Source organism: Xyrauchen texanus, chromosome 32 (genome assembly GCF_025860055.1).
Source record: "Xyrauchen texanus isolate HMW12.3.18 chromosome 32, RBS_HiC_50CHRs, whole genome shotgun sequence".
Lineage (NCBI taxonomy): Eukaryota > Metazoa > Chordata > Actinopteri > Cypriniformes > Catostomidae > Xyrauchen > Xyrauchen texanus.
In genome coordinates, this window is record NC_068307.1 from 14,043,695 (window position 1) to 14,062,696 (window position 19,002).

The 19,002-nt window shown below is 38.5% G+C and overlaps 1 protein-coding gene across 1 annotated transcript in view; it reads right to left on the bottom strand.

Moving 5' to 3' along the window:
* The window catches only part of LOC127626051 (leucine-rich repeats and immunoglobulin-like domains protein 1), a 43,216-nt gene that overhangs the window by 4,983 nt on the left and 19,231 nt on the right, over positions 1–19,002 (bottom strand). Inside the window, exons 7-16 of the mRNA XM_052101580.1 lie at positions 17,413–17,556; positions 10,629–10,709; positions 7,483–7,554; positions 7,039–7,110; positions 6,742–6,905; positions 6,155–6,475; positions 4,541–4,822; positions 890–1,321; positions 672–803; positions 49–318 (exon numbers count right to left, since the gene is read on the bottom strand). Of these exons, the coding sequence (XP_051957540.1) occupies positions 49–318; positions 672–803; positions 890–1,321; positions 4,541–4,822; positions 6,155–6,475; positions 6,742–6,905; positions 7,039–7,110; positions 7,483–7,554; positions 10,629–10,709; positions 17,413–17,556 (1,970 nt within the window). The remainder of the gene's footprint in view (positions 1–48; positions 319–671; positions 804–889; positions 1,322–4,540; positions 4,823–6,154; positions 6,476–6,741; positions 6,906–7,038; positions 7,111–7,482; positions 7,555–10,628; positions 10,710–17,412; positions 17,557–19,002) is intronic.

Genomic DNA, 19,002 nt, shown 5'->3' on the forward strand with positions numbered 1-19,002 from the left:
AAAAGTGTCAGTGAAGGATTAATTATCTATTTCCTTCCACGTTCTCACCTTTTCGGTCGTTGTACTTGTGTGATGAGGGTGATATCGTCACCCTTTCATGGTTGGTTGGAAAAATGGGAGTTTGGCTGTCTTTACTGACCCCGTTGGGTGTGCCATTGCAGTGTGGTTCGCCAGTGGTTTGGCTGGTGAATGTTGACAGTTGATGTATCTTCTGGTACTCTAAAGGGGGCGCTATCCCCTGAGGGAAGTAGTTACAGTGTGTGAAGTAGCTGGTGCCATTTTCCAAACAGTCCGTGCACACCACTTGACCATCGTAACCTAGGTTAAAGGCAAATGTTAATCTATGATGTCTTTCGCAAAGATCATATAAAATAATTATGTTGATTTGAATTTGTAGAACTTTGTGGCAAATAATATTTGCAATGTACTTAAAGTGCAACCTTAAAGTGACTTAAAAACGTATTTTCTATTTTTAGCTACAAGCAGGCCCACAGAATTTGCAACGCATATAATTTCTAATGCTGCATGTTTGTTAGTTTGGCTAATATGATTAATCCGATTTAAAATACCAGTTAGAGAGTAGTGCTCTTATCTTTACATCTTTTAATATGTTTAAATAAATTCTACAGACTTCCTTTAAAAAAATAAAAAATGATCTCGTATTTATGCACCATTGTTTTCAATACGTCCGTTGGGTTGAGGTCCGCCATTGGACTCCACTCGTATGCACACATCCTGTCTCTCTGATAATGTGCCCTGAGAGGACAGGTAACTTGGGACATCAGGAGGGACAATGGTCTCATCTGTAAGAGGCAAGACCTAAAGGTTATAAACCTTGCCATGTAAAAAAAATTAAATATAGAGTCCTATAATGAGCGAAAATATGCACCTGTGTTTACACTGCACTCCTCACTCTTCTTCCTAGTCTGGTAAATAATACACACCCACACCAATGATGTCACCACAATGCTGGTCACCACAGCAATAACAATGATTCCCACAGTAACAGTGCTGGGACTTGAAAATGGTGCGCACTCTTCAAAGCGTTGATAAACATTCAGTTGGCATTGAGCGCGTTCTGTGCCGAGTGTGTTGGACATGACACAGGTGTAGTGTCCGGCGTCCTCTAAGATGGTGCTACTGATCACCAAGAGCTGGTTTCCAGGGGTGAAGTAGTGACGGTCACTGGGTTGAAGAGGCTCCTCCCCCTTTAGCCAGGTGATGCGAGGAGGCGGGCTGCCTAAAGCCTTGCACTGCAGCGCAACAGTCTCGCCCACCACCGCACTCCGATCCTCCATTTCCTGTGCCAAGTGAGGGGTCTCTGCAAGAAGATAGTATAGTAGTTAGATATCTGAGCTTGTTACCACAAGGTTATAGGTTCACATTTGACAAGGACAATCTGTAAGCTGTCACTGCACCATTTAACAAGACACAAACCAAGCTTCAGAAGGATTAACCCTATTACTTAATGCAAGGAATATTGTAGCCTAGTAGTTAAAGATCTGAGATTATTACCACAAGTTGCAGGTTCACTTCCTATAATAGGTAAGAGATGGACGTGGACATGGTTTAAGTTGAATTTACGTGAGAAAATAGATACCACAAAGTAATAAGAGAGTGATGAAACAACTAAAGCTATGTAGAAAATTGGCTGCCAGGGACAACAGTCAAATATACAATTTAGTGGTCATTATACAAAATTATTACACAGGTCTATGGAATACTTGATTCTGATTGGTCAATGGCTCCATTTAGAAGTCTGATGTTTCTGAGTTACAAAAGCACATCTAGGGATTAAGACATGTCAGACCGGTATTCCGGGTTTGTGAGTCAACTTTCCTACTTCTTGTATCACACTGCAATTTAGTAAGCAAGCTAATCAAATAATTTAAACTCTTATCAATGTTCCATGTCCATTTATTTTAATTTAACCAACGGAAGAGCTGGAATTTAGCTGTTCAGTGATTTCTTTCTTCTTTGTGACAATTCAATTGAACAATTCAATTGAAAAACAAACTGAAATCTTTGAGGGGGAAAAATAAAATAACTCACAATAACCTGGTTGCATAAGTGTGCACACCCTTAAAACTAATACTTTTTTGAAGCACCTTTTGATTTTATTACAGCACTCAGTCTTTTTGGGTAGGAGTCTATTAGCATGGCACATCTTGACGTGGCAATATTTGCCCACTCTTCTTTGCAAAAGTGCTCCAAATCTGTCAGATTGCGAGGACATCTCCTGTGCACAGCCCTCTTCATATCACCCCACAGATGTTCAATTGGATTCAGGTCTGGGCTCTGGCTGGGCCATTCAAAAACGTTAATCTTCTTCTGGTTAAGCCATGCTTTTGTGGATTTGGATGTGCGCTTTGGGTCGTTGTTGTACTGAAAGGTGAACTTCATCTTCAGCTTTCTAACGGACACCTGAAGGTTTTGTGCCAAAATTGGCTGGTATTTGGAACTGTTCATAATTCCCTCCACCCTGACTAAGGCCCTGGTTCCAGCTGAAGAAAAACAGCCCAAAAGCATTGTGCAGTGTTGTTTTTGCGCCAAACATACCTTTTGGAATTATGGCCAAAAAGTTCAACCTTGGTTTCATCAGACCATAACACATTTTCCCACGTGCTTTTGGGAGACATGGTGTTTGTTTTTGCAAACTTCAGTCAGGCTTGGATGTTTTTCTTTGTAAGAAAAGGCTTCAGTCTTGCCACCCTACCCCATAGCCCATTCATATGAAGAATATGGGAGATTGTTGTCACATGTAGCACAGCCAGTACTTGCAAGAAATTCTTGTAGTTCCATTAATGTTGCTGTAGGCCTCTTGGAAGCCTCCCTGACCGGTTTTCTTCTTGTCTTTCATAAATTTTGGAGGGACGTCCAGTTCTTAGTAATGTCTCTGTTGTGCCATATTTTCTCCACTTGATGATGACTGTCTTCACTGTGTTCCATGGTATATCTAATGCTTTAGAAATTCTTTTGTACCCTTCTCCTGACTGATACCTTTCAACAACGAGATCCCTCTGATGCTTTGGAAGCCCTCTGCAGACCATGGCTTTTGCTCTGAGATGCAACTAAGAAAATGTCAGGAAAATCCTACTAGAACAGCTGAACTTTATTTGTAATTAATCAGTCACGACTTCAGAATTAACCAATCACATTCAAACTCTTGTTAAATAGAACACAGCCACATCCCCAGTTATAAGAGGGTGTGCACACTTATGCAACCAGGTTATTGTAAGGTTTTTCATTTTTCCACCACGAAGATTTCAGTTTGTTTTTCAATTGAATTGTACACATTATAGGTCACATTAAAAGTGGATAAAGTTCTGACATGATTTATCTTTGTCTCAGTCTTTTACATCACAAAAACCTGGCATTTTAACAGGGGTGTGCAGACTTTTTATATCCACTGTAACATAATTCCAGCGCAAATCAATAGTTCATAACCATTTATTTATTTGGCTAGTAGCCATGTAATAATCAGGCTAATGTACAGTCAGCCGGTTTTATAGCAAAATAAACCCCTTCAAAGTGATTCAAGACCTCTGCTTCATGTCGGTGTCCTAGTCTGGGTTTATTTTGCAATAACGTCCGGCTGACTGTACATTTTCCCTTACAAATGCAAAATGCAGCAATCAGAATCAAGTATTCCAGAGAGTCAGTAAATACAAGATTATATTCCATTTTAAAGAAGATACAGCATACACAGCCACACAATACTAGATTTTACAAGTAATTTTACAAGTAATGGCAGAAAACCCTTGTCAGTCTGGCTTAGACCTACTATTCCACACAATGTAGGCATTAAAATAAAGAGTACACAGTCTAATGGCTCTATTTTTGCCATACAATTACTAGGTTGAGAGCAGAGCTAAAACAAATACTCAAAGACCACTGTGTGAGCCCCCTGCCCTCCTCCTAGCCCTTGTGACCTCCTTCATGGCCTTTCACCTTTAACCCAGAGTATAAAGCCAGCTGCTTTAGATGAGGGGAAGAAAAAAACATTCTTACGCAGAAGGGGTTAGCAAAATTCCTACAGCTTTATAAACAAGACCAAATATGAACTCAATATCAGGAAAGCCTACTTAAACTATATTGCATTCATACCTTTCATGCATGTAAATAAGCAGTTGACATGAATTACTTTTGGAAAGCTGGCATGTCCTACAGAATGACACTACATATTCTCAAACAATTTTAAACAGTATTTGGCTTATTCTTTCATAATTAGTATGCATGAGGTTATCATAACCTTCTGTTAATTTGTCAAACTGTAGGACCGTTTGAAATGAACTAGTACAGATAAAATTGTGGGAAAACGTAAACTAAATAATGACCAGTCATAGCAACTAAAATATGCACTTTCCCTTAAACAATTATATCAAGTTGAACCTAAAATCATGATGTTGTTTTAAAAAAAACATGGATATACGTATGTTATGTGTCAATTCCCACATACAATTGAAAGCATAAATTAAAAACGTTTGGAAAGAAGACTTTATGAAAATCTTATTTGGTGCATCTTGAGACACTCCCTTACCTAGCACTGTGAGAGTGACATTAGCAGAGATCATGCCTGCTGTGTTTTTTGCCGTGCAGCTGTACACGCCCATATCCTCAAGCTTCACGTCCATGATGAAGAAGACATCATCATCAGGCATCACACGCATGCGGCGCTCTCGAGCAGCGGGAAAATCCGTACCGCCATCTTTCTGCCACGCCACCTGGGGGGTTGGATGTCCTTCTGCAGCGCACTCCAACCTCGCCTTTGTGCCGGTACGGATCGTGATGTCACGTGGGGTCTTCACGAATGAAGGCAGCACTGTGACCATTGACAGAGACCGAGAGCAAGAAAGGGAAATTAGTCGTAGCAAGGTTTATTCCCATCATGTTGCTACATCTGCACCAAACAAGCCTAGCATTCATAGCTGTGACTAACTCAATTGGCGATAGGAAATGGCTTGATTTTGAGAGGCATGAAACCAAAAAAGCCAGAGGACAATGAATTTGCATCTGTTGCTCAAACTGACAAGGCATGTAATCAGAGTGTACTGTAATACAGATATGGAGCTAAATAAATGTCAAAATTCCAGTAGCAAAAAAACACTTCAGGGGGCAATGCAAAGCAGAAGCAAAAAACCAATAAGAAATCAATGTTAATTTCAGTCCGTTTCAAAGCTGGTCGATAAAACTGGTGGGTACCAGTTGACCTCAATTGGTAGAGCATAACACTAGCAACACAAATGAATGGGTTTGGTTTCCAGGATAATGCACAGACTATTGAAATATAAATCTTAAATGGATAAAATCATCTGCTATATCTGTAAATGCAAAGTTAATGAGAGGTAGAATCACACAATGGTTAAACTGGAATTACGTACATTTCAGCAAATACATTTAGTTCTAAAACATAATCTAATGTGTTTAACCTGTAATTATCATCTAACTTAAATCATTCTAATCCTGCTCTAGAGAATTTGTAAATATTGGATGATGGCCATTTTTTTACTGGTGTGATTTTGCATTTTCAACTGCAAAGTAACACATATCTTCTACCAAACATAAAAAAAATTCAATGGAAATTCAGACTGTACCTTTATTTATTATAACACTAATTTAAAGTATTCTTAAGGCATTTTACACTGCAGAGATAGGCTGCTCTGTGTCTGCTCAAAATTCTGTGTATTCATAATTTTATATTTAAAACTTTAATCTCATAACATTGTAAATGCATTTATGGTACCTAAGAGCTGCATTAAACAGTCAGTGTAAATACACCTAAATGCTACTTAAGATGCAGATTCTGTGCCACCTTTGTATTGTATAGATGGCTTAAAAGTATAACATGCTGTATAGTTAAAAACAGGGGTTTAATTGGGAATTTTTAAGGAGGGGAAACCCTAACATCTGAACAAGACGTTAAGCAGAATGTTCAAAGCATAACAGCCACCATTCATTCACTTTCATTGCATCTTTTAAATGGTGAATGGTGACTGAGGCTAACACTCTGTTTTCGGTTGTTGTACTTGTGTGATGAAGTTATCTCCTGTGTACAATGGAGGAAAGAAATGTCTATAATTTTGGGTGAGAATGACGACAGAATTATTATAATTTTTATTAAACCCTACCTTTAAGATGCTAGAGTAAAACGTACCATTCACAGTGATGCGGGCCTTATTAGAGTAGGAGGAGCCAAAGTCATTACTGATGATGCACTGGTAGCGGCCCTCGTGGTTAAAAGTGACGTGCCGGAGGTGGAGAACTGTGGTGTACTCTATCACCCCTCCGTCACTGGCCCGAACATGGGTGAAGTTTTCCACCTCAGCTTGGCGCAGGGTCTCCTGATCCTTACGCCAGGTGAAGGTCATGGGCGTGCTACTGCTGCTGGCGGCCGTGCAGGTGAGACGGACATCTTTTCCTAATACTGCCGCCGTGGTCACAGGGTTGACGGTGATCTGAGGTTTTGGAAGGTCATCTGAATAGAAGCAGACACATCCTTGCATTTTAATGTAGTCAGCTGGTCATTACTGCAAAATAACAAATAGTGCATATATGCATATAGACACTAACAGTTCAGTGTCTTGTTCTCTAGCTACTTATATAAAATACCTGAACTAATAAATGTAGCAATAAAAATGTTTTAAATCTATGATTCAAATTGGTACTCTTTATTAATTTAAAAGAACATTTTATCATAGACACACTGCCGTAGTCCATGAAAGTGCACAGAACAATGCTTACCACAAACAAAGCTCTGCGGTGGAGCCTGGTAGATGCTGGTGCCCTTTAAGCTCTCTGGGTGTGCACATGTGGCCTGAACGCCCAGCTTCATTCCTCGGATCACCAGCCACTCCGGAAACCAGTGCAGCTGGCAGTCGCACAGAAAACTATCACTCTGAATATGACTGGAAAATATTGAGAAAAAGATCAGTAAAACCAAATTAGTGTTATAGAAGGCACCTAAAGTGTAGCATGATGTTATTGAGAAACAATATAACTGGATGAGTGGTGAGAATGAAAGCATTTAAAGTGACTCACAGGTAGCGCAGGTTCTTCATCTTGTTGAATGCCTCAGGTTGGATTGAACGGATGGCATTTTCCCCCAAGTTCCTTTTGGCATGACAGAAAGAGGACATGGCAATGTTCACACAGCTTTTGCAGTTGCATGCAAAACTGGGCATTTCGTTGCCTATTCTTAGACTTTATATAGCTTTGAACAAGGTGGAAACACCCAAATGTATCAGACAAGGAGTTAGAGTCTGCAGAATTGCTTAATTCAATTTCTTCTACGAAACGGACCATATCCTTCATAACAGTGTTCCTGTGCAAGTTAAAGCTGTCTCTAGTGAGACAAGAGCAGCTGGCTTTGCAAACTACCCGTCCTCTCCTTTTACAAAGGCGCTATTAAATTGCTAGCAGCCCTCTTAAGCATTTACTTTTGGCAGCCACTGTAGGGGCCAAACGGCATTGTGGGATACTCACAGGTGCTCGAGAGCCTCCAGGCCCGAGAAGGCTTTCTTGGCCACCGACTTGATCTTGTTTCCAAACAGAGAACTGCCATTGCCAGATGTCCAGGGTGCGATAAATGAGGGAAAAAGAGAGGGTTAGGAAAAATAAAATAGGGATGGAAAGAGAGAGAGAGAGAGAGAGAGAGCACAATTAGTTCAGTTGAATCTGATAAGGAGTAGGGATTGTGGAATTGGAAATCCAAACTGTGTAGAGATTAGGAGGCGGTGTGGAATCAGGGCCCAGCGCAGCTCTTCAAAGTTTACTTTTATCTTTTTTGAAATTTAATAGCGATGACAAGGTGGAGCCCAAGCCCGAGGTCACATGAAAAGGAGCTTCAGTGGTTGGTGGACAACGCAGCTTGTAAAGTAATAAAAGTGGCCTTGTCAAGGTAGTGACTCAAATCAGAATGAGCTGTTAGCCCCCTTGCAGGGGCTAATCCTGCTCGTTCTTCAAAAGCAGCCACACACACACACACACACACACACACACACACACACACACACACAAAAAGGTAACAAGCTCCAATGGGGATAAAACCCCTCCCAGATGACATAACTTCCACCAAAACAAGCTCATAATAAGTACACTTCCTGTCTATAGTAGAGATGTCAAAAGATGTGAACATTGAAATTATTTTGCAAGTAGGACAGCTCTAGAATGGCCAACTGCTTGGCAAGTGCCCTGACTACTGAACTAGGGAGCTGACTGAAAAACACCCTGGGACCTATTCTAAGACTGCTATGTCTTAAGTGCAGTGCTATGTGATATACGCGTGAAGTCAGTGGGCATTAAGTCTTGGTATTTTCATGCAAGTATGCACGCTAAGTCTTAGCTATGCATTAGTGTGTTGGCGAAATAGCACGTGCACAGCATGAAAGGGTTTGGTTAATGGGTTAGTGCAATTTAATTCTGAGGTTCTTCTCCGGTTTTTGCGCTGCCAGCGTCCCATTATACTTTCCATTCCCTGTCAAGCAACGTCAATACAATTAATGAAGACAACCCAATCATAAGAATTTGGTTGTGTAAATGGGCTGTATGCAATGTATTAGAAGAATAAAAATTTGGACCGTTTGTCTCTTACGCTCTTTTGAGCATTAACTATGTTCTTGTTGAATCTCATGCATATTTTTATGACACTCCTTATATGTGCATGGAAAATGTGGTGGTTCTCAGGACTAATTGGATGGAGACTGTGTTAAATTATACAGAATGTAAGTATATTGATCATGGCGCCTAGCGGTGTCATGAAAATAGATTCAATATGTGCTTATAGGAATCCACACAGTGTGAATCAACATAGTCAGTCTCTAACCCACAAAGCCCAACCACTACTGTGTCTGTCAGCAGTCTTATAGTCTGTGTGTGTGCGACAGCATCTGTCATCCCCTGCAAGACTAAGACATCACCTCCACTCATCTCCTCTAGCCCCCCACCATTTCTGGACCCTCCAAGCAGTCTCGGCCCGAGCTATCATGCCAACCTCATAATTCAAAATGCCCAATCTCTGGCGGATGATGCTGACAAATCTGCAGATCCAAATAGAAGCTATTAAACTAACCAAGTCTGTGGACATGCATCCATGGAATATGGGATTAAAGGAATAGTTCACCCAAAAAATTTAAATTCTGTCATAATGGGTGAGCTACCCCTTTAAAATGTAAGCAAATCATTATCAATCAAAAAGAGACACGGACAAAAACAAGATTTTATCGGTAATCTACTAAGCCTACAGAGTCCCTCTCTTCTGTTCAAACCTATAGGAATGACCACAATCCACGTCCTGTGGTAACAAAAAGGCAGAAAACACTTAGTTGAGGTTGAGTGCATCAGTCTCTCATTCTCTCGCACATATTCCCATGATGGGTGAATATGTTTTTTGGCAGCATGGCTGGTAGGATTTGGCCAGGGTTGTGCATCAACAGGCGGCTTCCGCAGATTTACGAACCTCTGCTCCCGTAACAAAAGGCACAGAGCGAGGCGTTTGATGTGTGTGAACGCACCCCCTCCTCCGCCCCCCTCCCATTTTACGCTTTCAATGATTCTATCACTAAAGCCAAAGAATAGAGCTCATCCCCTGTCAGCCAATAAGGTTCGCCCCAGTGCTCATATTCAATTCACCTTTGCCTTCACCTAATGCTTGCTTTGTCCCAAATCCACACAAGAAAACAGGGTATATGAACTCAAATTTGTATGTTATGTGGATAAGTGTGACCTGATAGAACAATAATGGACCTTAAGCCTTCTAACGATTTTTACGATCCTTTACGATTGTTGCTTGACAGACTGTATGACACTATCCAAGTGAGATCTTGGCTATGACAGTCTGACAATTTTGTACAGTGTGCCATGGATTTTACCCAAGACTTTGGTCCCAATCATTCCAATTTACAGCACTGACTGGGTGTTTTATCGGGCTATCGTAGGAGCAGGCACACTGCACGACTGCAACACAAAATCTGTGACACTGCCAGAACTTCAGCGGTGGTAAAGATTTAACGCATTGGCCGTCGATGAACATGTCATACTCAGTGATCAAAGACTGCAGATTTTGCCTTATGACAAGATTAATCTTTTAAGATTACCGAAATTTGAATCAGGGCTCAAACGTTTGGCCAAAATCGTACCGTGTGAACCTTTCAGATTAGATGCAATATTTAATTTGATGCAAATGAAAACGAAGCTCACATACGGTCATTTTCAATGTGTTACAAATGCATCTTGGTGTTGATCATGAAAGTTACGCAAGACAGTTTAGTCAGTGGCCATCTTGGAAACAAAACTGGAAGCTGTTTTCAACATAACTATTACCCCCTTAAGCACTGAGGATTGTTCCCACCACAAAAATGCAAGAATGCATGTTAAGCATGTTCAACGGACAGTGCATTTGTAATGTGCTGGCCAAACACTCAGTTCCACATTCACATACTTGCGTAAATTAAGTTTCTGACTTATATTTTCATTCACATCAAGGTCCATGGCAGGCCAAACATGCATGATCTTAGCATATCTTTAAAGACCAAAGGCTCAGACCAATCCCTCAATGTAAGAGTATGAAGGCACAAAATCAAGGTAAAGAGGTGGAGCTGGTGTTGGAGATAGAAGAGATGGCTGATACTCACAGCTTGTTAAGATTTTCAAGCCCAGTCAAGGCCCCATTGGTGTCCTCTATAGTACCAGAGATGTCATTATGGTCCAGCTCCCTGCAGAGAGTAAAAGAGATTAAGACAGACAGAAAGCATGAAGAATTGCTTGTCCATGAACCATTGGCAGACATTCAGCAGTGGTAGAAGCTGCCCTCGCACCTGATTATTTCGACAACAATTTTTCTTACTTGCCTTCACACTCTCTCTGTCTCTCTCTCTCTCTCTCTCTCTCTCTCTGTCTCTCTCTCTCTCTCTGTCTCTCTCTCTCTCTCTGTCTCTCTCTCTCTCTCTGTCTCTCTCTCTCTCTCTCTGTCTTAGCCAGTCAAGCACATTCTTTCCTTTGTGAATTGTGACTTGAAGGAGCGTAGCAACGCACAGGCTAATGCATGAATAATGCATGACAACTGAAAGCGACTTGCACAAACAAAAGCCCTTCATACAGATGCACACGCACTCTTTCTGACAGCCGTTTGAATCCATCACTGAACCAAATGCGCTGGCAGATAAGGGTATATGGGCACATCCCATAATGCAACTGCAGACAAAGCACAGACAAGCCCGAACAGTTCTTGTGGCTTGCATACACGGTTCAAATGTTTTCACTTTCTGACATCCTCCGCGAGCGAGGCTTGAGCGGCGTGCATCTGTTTCGGCACCCATATTAACAGATGACACCGTTTACACTACAAGCACGAGTTGCGAGGTGACGCATCCCAGAAGCAGCGAGCAGATAGTTTCGGCGTTGAGCATATTTTTGCCGCATGGCTCACGCCGCGCTCAACGGCTCTGGGTGCAGTACAACACTAAAATAGGAGATTATTGAAAAGACACAAAAGCAAATCAAAATTATTCCAACCGAACCTACACTACACTACAATTTATATGTCTGCATGAAAGTAAACCGAATAAAATAACTTAAAAGGAAATAATTAATAAACTGCCAGACATATTGCCATCCTGTATTTATATGTGTACAGTATAGACCGTAAACAACCACAACCAAAGATGAAGTGCCCGTGACTACCCGCTGTTGTCCTTGAAGCAGCAATAACCTCAGATTATTATGACCTTAAAGAAAATTATTTGGCATAGATAACTTATGTTCTGCGCAGAGGTGCTGCCGTTTCTTGCAGAAGAGGCCAATGTGAACATCCAACGAGACCACCCCGCTCGTGCCTCACTCACGCGACACTCACGATGTGTGAACATGGCATGACATGAAGACTGGCTTGCTCTCTTGTTTGAATCTTCTTTTTTTTTTTTTTTTTTACACATTTCAACAATACCTTGACAACCATAAATAATCAAACAGGCATATCTTTATGACATGTCACTGTGTTTTTTTTTTCATTATGTACTGTAACATCTATATACCACTGTATACCTTTGAGTACAAATGTAAATAACATTGTAGATATATGAATATAAAAGTAAATATATCAAAGTACCATGGTGTTACCATCTGATAACATCACTATATCATTCCAGAAGCAAGAGCTTTTTTGCAAGGGGTCAATTTGTATGACATCTTATGTATGAAAGATAGTTCCAGTAATAAATAAATAAATAAATAAATAAATAAATAAATATATAAATATATAAATAAATATATATATATATATATATATATATATATATATATATATATATATATTTTTTATTTTTTATTTTGTGATAGGGTGGAGGGAGTTTGCCACTTCCCTTTCAGTCCACCACCCCACCTTGGCTCTTTGTTACTTTTCCTCTATGCCTGGCCCTAGCTGCCAATTTCCTATTCTTTCTGGCTGGCTGCTTGTGAATGAGCCCTGGCTTGTTAATGACAGTAGGCCCGGAGGCCCCAAAACCTGACCCCCACTCCCTCGGCTCAAAGATGGTCCGGTTTTGGTCTTTCACACCCTAACAGGGCTCCCCTCACCCGGCCAAAAGCACGCACCAATTAAAACAGTCCCTGCTTCTTTTCAACAGGAGCTCCAGCAAGGCACTAAGGCCATGATTAGATTAGAAGTGGCTCAGAGGAGAGCGAGAGAGCAAGGAGAGAGAGGGAGAAAGAAGTCATAAAGGAAATCATGGGGGGCACAAAACAGCGGCCCTCACAATTACACTTCACAGGACCCTTCCCCCCACACTTTGTCCACTGCCAGCAGCACTGAGGGCCGTGTTGTGCCTTGGCTTGTCACCCTACTGTGTAAAAGCCTTCATCTTAGAAAGCAAAGGCAGAATTATTCTCTCTTTTTGAGAAACTGAAGGAGGGGGGCAAGAAGTAGCGGTTCAGACTTTGTGTGTCTATAAAAGTCAGATTGGAGAGCTGGACTCCCATAATGCCTTTCACTGTATGCTTTGGAAAAAAAAAAAAAAAAGAAGAGGTTGGCTCTTCTAGGAGGCCTTGAGCAGGAAGCACATGTGCATCCAACTTTGGTGGGAACCAACAAGCAAACAATGAGACAAAAACAAAAAAGGAAAGAAACACATTCTCAAAAGACCTAATGGCGACTTCACCAATGCGAATAAATCAATCCCTGGCTTCTTCTCATTATAGTGATGTCCTGAAACCAGTATCGGAATCGGGTCAGATTCTGCGCTGGTACTCAAAAATGCTCCAATACCAAAAACTGATACCATTTGACATATGTCATTGCAAATTCGAATTTCACTGCACACAAGTGAAAATATGACATAGTGATAACACTGCAAAGGCTGCTTTTTAATAAAATAAATATTTAGTCTGCATGTGCTATGTGCTTCAAAGTGAATGTATGAAGCTGGCTGCTCATTCACAGAAAACACCTCAACATGAGCATCAAGAGGGAAGCTCGTTGTGTAGTAGATGACAGAGCAGAACGTGCATTCACCTTGAAGCGTGGAGCACATACAGACTACATATTTATGTAATTAAATCACAGTGTTTTGCAATTTAATTATCACACTGTGTTACCTCACGATTTGCTTTTCTGTAGTTGTGAACCTGTCATCAAAAACATACAAACTGAAAGAGCTTCACTTGGTTTTTACCACAATAAAGGCTCCAAAAAATACAACTGAAATATTTCACTACTATTAGTTATGTATTATTCACTGTAATACTACTAATAATAAATAAATATATATATATTTAAGCAACATCTCACATCTGTGATGCTCTGTTGTGAAGCACTTTATTTGACAAAAATCATTTGTGTATTATTTTGGATTGTGCTGTGAGGATCTGTATAAAATAGCTTTATATGATAAAAATAACGAACTGTAATGCTGAAAATTATTTTATTTTTATTTGATTACAGTTGCAATAAATGTATTTAATTAGACACCCTTTTGATGATTAAATTGAATTAAACAGTATTCAGTAACACTATTCAGAAGAATTAAATGGAGAACAGAATTTGTGGGGAAAAAAAACAGATTTCATGAGTTACTTCTGTTCTTGACAAGAACTTTACCTGTACATTTGCAAAAAAATCCTTATTGATAGACAACCTTTACATATTGGTTATTATTTTGTTTTGTTTCTGACAGTTGACCATTTTATTTTATTTTTTTAAATGTGAGAGCTAAAATGTTTTTTTGAATGTCTTAAACATTGTGTAACAGTTGCTGAAACCAATAAAAGTTAGCTGGTCAGCTCTCTTGGTTTTGTTTATATTTAACAAACAAAACTTGGTATTGTGATTATTTTTATATCGCTTTCTAATAATATTGCAGGGTTGCGGCAGAGTTTTTAAAATCAAATTTAAGACTTAAGACCTTTTTCCAAGACCTGAACTAATAAAATGAATACCATATCCCCATACCAATACAAACAATCTCAAAATAAATAATGTATCACAGACTCAAACAGGCAGGGCCACACATTCAACATGGCCTTAACATTGCTTATCAGTAAAGTAAATAAGGATATGATCTACTGTATCCAAGACATATTTTCCACATATACAGTACATCACATTTAAATTGGTTTATGTATTTTTATATAAATACAAATTAGAGGTAGACCAATAATGGATTTTGCTGCTATGAAAATGTGTTGAAAGGCAATTAATCTGCCAATAGTTTTTTTTTAATTTGTAGCCCATGTTAAATGTCCTTAGTCTTCCTGTGAACAACCGTACAGATGCTTCAAAGTTAAATTCAAGGACTTTAAGCACATTTGTATTTGTTTTCAAGGACTATGCTCAAGATATCATTAAAACTATTTCTTCATTTGTTAATTTTATATAAAAATCTTTTATTCATTCAGATCATTTATTTTTTATAAAACACAATTTTTTACAAGTACAACATATCTCAATGTGCATATTTAACTACATATTCTCAGTAATAATTCTTGGTTCATTCATGATGAAAATAATGTGCAATTGTAGTGTGCTCCCTTAAAATGCACTTCCTTTTCAACAAAAGTGAATAACCGTGTCCGTAAACAGTAGTCCATATGACTCATGTTTTCTAAAGTCACAAAACAGATTTACGTGAGGAACGGAGCGAAATTGCAAATGGGTATTCTCAAAAATGTTTTACTTTCCAACTTACAAAATATTGAAATTTCCTGTTCCTTTCAGTTTTTGGCAATAAACGCTGAGGATAAACATTTTGTAACATGTTGACATTATTTTTAATGTCATAAAAGGACAACTTGGCTGTTGTTCCTTCTTTTATTATTTAATTTTGTTTCACAAACTAATTAAGTTAACACTAAATTAACACTAATGAGTGTTAAAAGGGTTACAACATCAAATTTTGAGGATTTAATGGGGTACAACACCAAATATTTGTGTGAAAATAGTAGTTAAAATGTGAATTAATAACTTAACATTCTGGGAAAAATCACTATATGCATATTTAAGCAGTCTCTGAAAATATTTTTAAAACATTACATTGATAACACCAATTCCATGAAATTAAGGGACAAACATTCTTTATAAATTATTCAAATTATTAATAAAACAAAAGTTGTGTAACAGATGAAGGGGATAGGATTTAATTTTTCAGGCAATTGATTTTCAAATATTTTTTCTAAAAATAAAAATAAATTAAAAATAGTGTCAAGCCATCTCATATCATTACATTTTAGGTTATAGAACGATAACTTTTCATGAAAGCCATTTCATGACTAATAAAGTCAAGGGTCATGTTTGTCAACATATTTTGATATTGACCCAAATGTTGTCAGAAATAACCTATTTTGTGAGACACAAAGCTGTCTTTACACCAGGGGCTGCTAGACGGCTCACAAAACGGAGTCCTCCATTGATCTGCATTAAAATCTCAGAATGTTTTAAAATCTCATAATTTTTTCACTCTGGAGAGTAATTTTTAATTAAAACGGATAGTTGTAAGAATTTATACAGCAGTATCTATAAAATATATATTGTCAAAATACTCCAGTAACAATTGATTGTGATTGGCCCATTCTGAACAGTGCTGACAAAAGTAACAGGTGCCACATGACAGCTCTGCTCTGCCTGCTTCACCAGTGGTCTAGTCTAGTCTGTCGTAGTGTTTTTCTGAAAATAAATACATTTAATTTATTTAATGATTTAAGCGACGTATTTTACATTTTCTATAATTCAAGAACTTTAAGCACCTCTTGGTAAAAAGGACAAAAAAAAAAAAAAAAGTACTTCAAGCACCTTGTACGAACCCTGTGTGAAGGGGAGGGCCAGATAGAGGCCACAAGAGTCAAAATTTAATTAAATCCCAGATGCAGTTTTTAACCAGAAAAAAAGAAAAGAAAAGAGAGTGTAACCACACAGAACTTTTAAGTTTAAAAGCCGAAATACTTCTGGGACTCTTATTTTGAAATGTTTGCGCTTCACTGCTTCCAGCTGCTCATTCAAACAGATAAGGGAAATAAAATGTGCTCTCCTACAATAATCTATAACGTATTACAATATAAACAATTAAAAGTAAACACTGTCATATTTCATCAACCCTATATCATCATCAACAGTTGATCATTAGTGATTGCTTGTCATAAATTACTGATATAGCCCAATGATTACTAACTGCTTTGCAACGGCTGGAAACACTGACAAGCCCCCACGTGCTTGGAGAAATTAAAACAGTGCCACATTTTCACTTTAAAGAACGCAGTGCTTGCATTTATTAAATTAAATCGTATTCTTTTGAAGTTTGATAATCAGATTAGATCATATCACGATTCCTGTCTTTCCGCTCCCAAATTTAAGACCTCTTAAATTATAAAGACTTTTGTTGTATCAAAATATCAAAAGATATTTAAGACATTTTATGACCTTAAGTTTCAGAAAACTGAATTTAAGACATTTTAAGACAACTGCAGGAACCCTGTGTTGAGATAGCTGAAAATTACTTTCTTAAAGATGACTTATGAGTAACCGTTAATTAAACAATAAACACGCTGCCTACAAATCATCAGTCTCAGTAATATATTTAAAAACTTCAACATTACAAAAATATAAAACAAAAAAAAAATGTTGCAGAATTGGTATCAGCGAGTACTGAAAAGCAATAGTTGGTACTCATCCTCTGTCTCCAAAAAAATGGTATCAGGAGATACCTCTTTATTGGACAGATATAGTAGATTGACAGGAATTATTTGGGCAGAAAATGGGATCAGGGCAGGCCAGACTCAAACCTGCTTCACCTGCATGAGCACCACAGCTACATGTGTCAGAAGTCCATGTGCTCACCACATTGCCACCCCTCCAACATCATCAAACGTTTTTAACATGCATGACAAAACCTAATCAGGATCATAGAAGTTTCGTTATAGAGTACCAAAACTTACAGCGTGCGTAGGGAATTAAGGCCTTTAAAGGCACCATCTGTGATGTGACTGATGGAATTGTGTCCCAATTGTAGAGTGATCAGATTCACCAGTTTGGCAAAACTGCCCTCGGTCAGCTTCGTCAGGTTATTGTAAGACAGGTTCCTGAAGAGAAAATACAAAAACAAGAATTGCATTCAAGTTTTTTACTTTTTACACTGGTCCTCTCTTTAAAGTTAACAGGAAACAGCATTCATAATCCATCTTACTTTTGTAATGTGATGTACAGTTGAAGTCAGAAGTTTACATACACTTCAAGTCATTAAAACTAATTTAACCACTCCACGGATTTAATATTAGCAAACTATGGTTTTGGCAAGTCGTTTAGGACATCTACTTTGAGCATGACACAAGTAATCTTTCCAACAATTGTTTACAGACAGATTATTTCACCTTTTTTTTTTTAACTATATGACAATTCCTGTTGATCAGAAGTTTACATACACCAAGTTAATTGTTCCTTTAAGCAGCTTGGAAAATTCCAGAAAATTATGTCAAGCCTTTAGGCAATTAGCTTCTGATGGGCTAATTGAAGTCAATTCGAGGTGTACCTGTGGATGTATTTTAAGGCCTACCTTCAAACTCAGTGCCTCTTTGCTTATCATCATGGGAAAATCTAAATAAATCAGTCAAGACCTCAGAAAAATAATGTGGACCTCCACAAGTCTCGTTCATCCTTGGGAGCAATTTCCAAATGCCTGAAGGTACCACGTTCATCTGTACAAACAATAGTACTCAAGTATATACACCATGGGACCACGCAGCCATCATACCGTTCAGGAAGGAGAATTTATTGCGAGAAGCTTGTGGAAGGCTACCCAAAACATTTGACCCTAGTTAAACAATTTTAAAGGCAATGCTACCAAATGCTAACAAAGTGTATGTAAACATCTGACCCACTGGGAATGTGATGAAAGAAATAAAAGCTGAACTAAATCATTCTCTCTACTATTATTCTGACCTTTCACATCCTTAAAATAAAGTAGTGATCCTAACTGACCTAAGACAGGGAATTTTTTCTACAATTAAATGTAAGGAATAGTGAAAAACTGAGTTTAAATGTATTTGGCTAAGGTGCATGTAAACATCTGACTTCAACTGTATATCATTTTGGGGTGGGACTTGATTTTATCCATCGGGAATAGAATGGATTGTGGAAAAAAAATGTGGTAGGATGGGAAGGGTTGAAAACTATGTGGCCATTCTGTCTTTGTGCTAAAAAATATAGATGCAGCAGATTATAGATAAAGAAATGTAGATTACGAATCTGGTTCCAGAAAACTTGTCACAAAACTTGGTTTTAATAATTCATTTAATTAAATGAAAATGTAAAAAATTCAAAATTACAAAGCAGTGGTAATAATGAGGTAGACAAAAAAAAAAGCAGAATGATTTCCATAATCAACCGTTTGCATAACAAGCTGATGTCCCATCAATTTATCCACAATGCAGTAACAGCTATGTCATAAACATATGGGCAAAATCACAGCTGACCATTAGCAAAAAAAGGTCAACAATCCCAACTGATAATGCCTTGTTACCCCACGACTG